This window comes from Danio rerio, chromosome 15 (assembly GCF_049306965.1).
Source record: "Danio rerio strain Tuebingen ecotype United States chromosome 15, GRCz12tu, whole genome shotgun sequence".
NCBI classification, from domain to species: domain Eukaryota; kingdom Metazoa; phylum Chordata; class Actinopteri; order Cypriniformes; family Danionidae; genus Danio; species Danio rerio.
In genome coordinates, this window is record NC_133190.1 from 12,209,870 (window position 1) to 12,215,285 (window position 5,416).

At 43.8% G+C, this 5,416-nt stretch overlaps 1 protein-coding gene across 1 annotated transcript; it reads right to left on the reverse strand.

Annotated features, from left to right (window-relative positions):
* Positions 1-2,232: 2,232 nt before the first annotated feature.
* Positions 2,233-5,076, reverse strand: LOC141377960 (uncharacterized). The gene is made up of 2 exons (XM_073924194.1): positions 5,048-5,076; positions 2,233-4,978 (listed from the first exon to the last, which is right to left on the reverse strand). The coding sequence occupies exon 2, from the start codon at positions 4,694-4,696 to the stop codon at positions 2,948-2,950; it is 1,749 nt and encodes a 582-aa protein (XP_073780295.1). The 5' UTR covers positions 4,697-4,978; positions 5,048-5,076; the 3' UTR covers positions 2,233-2,947.
* Positions 5,077-5,416: the final 340 nt, after the last annotated feature.

The following is a 5,416-nucleotide window of genomic DNA, read 5'->3' on the forward strand; positions in this document are numbered from 1 at the left end:
TTCTTTTGACATAAGATTATTTTGCTTACCCCATTGGCAAAAACTCAATTAATATTAACATATTATTTCTCAAAACAAGACAATATGTTTTGCTTGTTTAGAAAATTCTTCTTGATTTAGGAATTTTTAGACATTTGGACTAGAAACAAGACAAAAAATCTAAGTAAGAAAAGCATTTTTTGCAGTGAGTATACCTACAGCATTATTTATTATGATTTTGATAGTTTACAAAGAGTAATTTCTGTTTCTGATGGATTACATATTTTGCTAATCTGTATTTTGCAGCAGATTCTAAAAAAGCATTTTTTGGAAGACATTCTTTCCAAGTTTGAGAGAACACTTTTGAGATCTCCACTTGATGTGGATTACCATGCAAGCACTTTCAAGGCATTTGGAAATTTCCCAGGAAATAATGCAGGCTTTGCAGCAAGTGTTTGAATTGGCACAACAACCATCAAACTTCATGGTTTCCCGAGCAGTGATGGAATTAACTGGCCTGAGAGGTCGTCCAAAGTTTGCTATTGGGAGAAAAGAATTGGAGGAGTTGCTGCAGACAAACCTTCCTGTGCCCTGCATTGCAAAAATAATAGGCATTTCTACTAGAACGGTCTTCAGAAGGATGAGTGAGTTTGGCCTTTTCGTCTCAGGGCTGTACAGCAGCATTACTGATGAGGAGTTGGATAATACTGTAAAAGCCATTAAAGATGACATGCCTGCTGCTGGCTACAGAATGGTCAGAGGCAGGCTGTTGTCTTTAGGCATGCGTGTGCAGTGGCAGAGGATAGCTGCCTCTTTGCACAGAGTTGATTCAGTGGGAATCCTGTCTAGAATGGCTAGATTGGGATGTGTTGTGCGAAGAACATACTCCGTTCCAGGGCCCCTGTCTCTTGTGCATGTAGACACCAATCACAAATTGATACGGTAAGTTTTTAAGTTTAAATTTATTTATTTTGAATTGCATATTTTTTTTCTAGCAATAGAAAAGTATTTAAAAGCCTTGGATTATAAAGTTAGCCAAACAAAATTACAATAACAGCGCTCTCGCCTCACAGCAAGAAGGTCGCTGGTTTAAGCCTCAGCTGGTTCAGTAGGTGTTTCTGTGTGTGGTTTGCATGTGTTACGTAGGTTTCCTCTGGGTGCTCCGGTTTCCCCCACAAGTCCAAAGAAATGTGGTACAGGTGAATTGGGTAGGCTAAATTGTCCATAGTGAATGAGTGTGTATGAGTGTTTCCCAGTGATGGGTTGCAGCTTGAATATCCTCCGCTGCATAAAAACATATGCTGTATAAGTTGGTGGTTCATTCCGCTGAGGCGACCCAAGATTAATAAAGGGACTACGATGAAAAGAAAATGGATGGTTATTCCAGGAAGGTATGTTTTTTTTTTGTTTTTTTTAATGATGTCACCTGATATTAAACCTATTTCCATTACAAATTCACTACGAAATTTTTTTTTAGATTAGATTAGATTAGATTCAACTTTATTGTCATTACACATGTACAAGTACAATGCAACGAAATGCAGTTTAGGTCTAACCAGCAGTGCAAAAGCAGCAAGTGCAGGATACAGGAATAAGTTATAAAGTGCAGTTATAGAAAAACTATGGTGATATTTACAGATGGATGTACTTTGAACATTATATACAGGTTGAATAAGCTATGAACAGATTTACAATATATGAATATATGTGCAGGTTGCTATTAATAATCAGTAGTGTGCAGATAGATAAACATGATTACAAGTGTATATGTTACAATATATGAATATATGTACAGGGATAGATAGACATGATTACAAGTGTATATGTTACAATATATATATATATATATATATATATATATATATATATATATATATATATATATACAGGACTATTAATAATCAGTAGTATGCAGATAAATAAGCATGATTACAAGTGTATATGTATAGTGGGAGTGTACGTAATCACAAATGCCCATATGCAGTGGGTACGTACAGTTCAATAAGTAAACAGTTCAATGTGGTGCAGTGAATGTGCAAATTTTAAACGTGCAAATGTTAAACAGTGCAGTTATTGCGAGGAGTTTAAGTTAGAGGAGAGTGGGGGTGTATTGGGGGGGCAAAAGAGTCAGTGTGGGGCAGCGTTCAGGAGGGAGACAGCTCTGGGGAAAACGCTGTTCCTCAATCTGCTGGTTTTTGTCCGGGGGAGCCTGAAGCGCCTGCCGGAGGGGAGGAGAGAAAACTGTCTGTGAGCGGGGTGAAAGTTGTCCTTCAGAATACTGCGTGCTCGGCGCAAACAGTGTTTCTTATGGATGTCCTCTATGGCTGGCAGTGTGGTCCCTCTGATGCGTTGGGCAGTTTTCACCACCCGCTGCAGTGCCTTACGCTCAGCAACAGAGCAGCTTCCATACCGGACTGTGACACAGTTTGTCAGAATGCTCTCTATTGTGCAGCGGTAGAAGTTCACCAAGACGGCTGATGAAAGCTGGTTCTTCTTCAGTTGCCTTAAGAAGAATAGGTGCTGGTGAGCCTTCTTGATCAGGCTGGACGTGTTGGTGGACCAGGAAAGGTCCTTTGAGATGTGGATCCCCAGGAACTTAAAGGATGAGACAGGCTCAACGGCCATACCATTGATGTGGATGGGATCATGTGAGCCTGTTCGTCCCTTTCTGAAGTCCACAATGAGCTCCTTGGTCTTGTTGGTGTTAAGGAGCAGATTATTGTCGGTGCACCAAGTGGCCAGATGCTGTATCTCCTCCCTGTAGGCTGTCTCATCATTGTTGCTGATTAGACCAATCACTGTGGTGTCATCTGCAAATTTGATGATGGTGTTGGATGTATTAACAGGCCTACAGTCAACGGTAAAAAGGGAGTAGAGGAAGGGGCTCAGCACACAGCCCTGTGGTACACCAGTGTTGAGTGTGACGGTGGTGGAGCAGATGTGACCTGATCTAACATTCTGAGGTCTGTTAGTCAGAAAGTCCATAATCCAGTTGCAGAGTGATGTGTCGATATCCAGGTTCCTTAGTTTGAATCAGTAACTTGGTGGGTATGACAGTGATGAATGCTGAGCTGAAGTCCACAAACAGCATTCGTGCATAAGTGTTTTTATTGTCCAGGTGTGTGAGTACAGAGTGCAGTGCTATAGAGACTGCATCATCTGTGCTCCTGTTGCCACGGTAGGCAAACTGATGTGGGTCCAGTGTGGGTGGCAGAGAGTCTTTTAGATGTGCCAGGACCAACCGCTCGCAGCACTTCATGAAGAGGGGTGTGAGTGCTACAGGCCGGTAGTCATTCAGGCATGTTGGGCTGGAGTGTTTGGGCACTGGCACAATAGAGGTGGTTTTAAAGCATGTTGGCACAGCTGCTAGGTTGAGCGACAGGTTGAAAATGTCTGTGAATACCCCAGCGAGCTGTTCTGCACATACTTTGAGGACACGCCCAGGAATACCGTCTGGTCCGGCAGCCTTACGCCCATTGATACGACTCAGTGCGGTGTGTACTTCTGAGGAGGTGAGTGTGATAGGTGAGTGGTCGGTGAAGGAAGTGATCCTGGTGTAGGGTTCTTTATTGTCTCTATCAAAGCGGGCATAAAAGTCATTTAGCTCGTTTAGGAAGGAGACGTCAGTGGCTGTGGGTGTGGACTGGCTGGGTTTGTAATTGGTGATGGCCTGGATGCCCTGCCACATGCGCCGAGGATCAGAGTTGGAAAAGTGCTCCTCTAGCTTAAGCTTGTAGCAGTGCTTGGCCTTTTTGATGCCCCTCTTCAGATTAGCCCTGGAAGTGCTGTAGGCCTGTGCATCCCCTGATCTGAAGGCAGTGTTGCGTGCCTTCAGCAGGAGGCGCACCTCCTTGTTCATCCATGGCTTCTGATTTGGGTATGTGGTGATTTGTTTCTGGGTTGTAACACTGTCTATGGTGGTGTTGATATATTCCAGAACAGAGGAAGTGTAACTGTCAATGTCTGTGTGAGAGCCATGTGTGGCCTGGGAAGCAAACATACCCCAGTCTGTGTGTTGAAACCTGTCCTGGAGTGTGGAGTCTACCCCCGCTGGCCACACTTTGATGGTCCTCACTGATGGCTTCACACGGTCGATGAGGGTTGAGTATTTGGGGGTAAGGAACAAAGAAAGGTTATCTGACTGACCCAGGTGGGGGAGGGGGGTCACAGCATAGGCTTCAGCTATGTTTGTGTAAACATGGTCCAATGTTTTGTTTCCCCTTGTCTGGCAGAGAATGTTTTGATGGAATTTAGGGAGCACTGTCTTTAAGTTTGAGTGATTAAAATCCCCCTCAACAATAACAGCAGCCTCCAGGTGAGCAGTCTGTTGTTTGCTGATGGCTGCATGAAGTTCGCTCATAGCCAGCTTTGCATCAGCGTCGGGAGGAATATAAGCAGCAGATATTATGGTGGATGTGAACTCCCGTGGTAGGTAAAATGGTCTACATTTAACCATTAGGAATTCCAGGTTAGCAGAGCAATGTCTCCCAACGACGACAGAGTTTGTGCACCAAGCTTTGTTAATATAAATGCATAATCCTCCGCCTCTGGTCTTACCGGAGTCATCCGCCGTTCTGTCCGATCGGAATGTGTGGTGCTCCGTTAGCGATACAGCGTTGTCTGGTATCCCGCTGTTTAGCCATGTTTCTGTGAAAATCATGACGTTACAGTTCCATAATCTTTTGCTGTGGTTGATGCGCAGTCGAATCTCATCCATTTTGTTCACCAGTGACAGTACATTGGCGAGAAAGATGCTGGGTAAAGAGAGCCGGTGTGGTGTTAGCTTTAGGTTAGCTCTTAGCCCGCCGCGCTTCCCCGGTCTTTGTTTACGTTCTCTGCGCGGTCTGCTAGCACTTCCGCCCGGCCGGGCAGGACGCCCAGCCCGGGGTGTTCTGGCGATTTCATGGATGAGTCGAAGATTGCTGATAAAACTGTCCGGAATGCACAAACCAATATCCAAAAGCTCTTATCGGGTGTACGATGTAAAGGCACCACTGTTCTGCACGAACAGACCCGAAATGAGCAGGAATAATACTGCAAAAATGCAGAAACTGGAGAGACACTGAGCCTCGCGTTGTGCACGCGCCGCCATCTTGGATTGTCGAAATACATACAAATTTGTATGTATTTCTACAAATGTGTACTTATTGTTTTTATTTGCAGATTATGTATTTGAATGCAGCAAACAACAACCTGGCATCAACAGCATTTCACTTCTTCACAGAAGCAGTTCAAAAATTTGACTTACCGTCAAGGTGTGCGTAGTTGTATAAATACAAACAAAAGCAGCTTTTTTTAAAAATGTTTAATATTCTTCTCACATAAAGGGAAGGTGAGACCATGGAGTGGAAAACGTGAATATAGCCAGGTTCATGTTTTCTTCAAGGGGCACTGACCGTGGAAGTTTCATAGCTGGTAAAAGTGTCCATAATCAAAG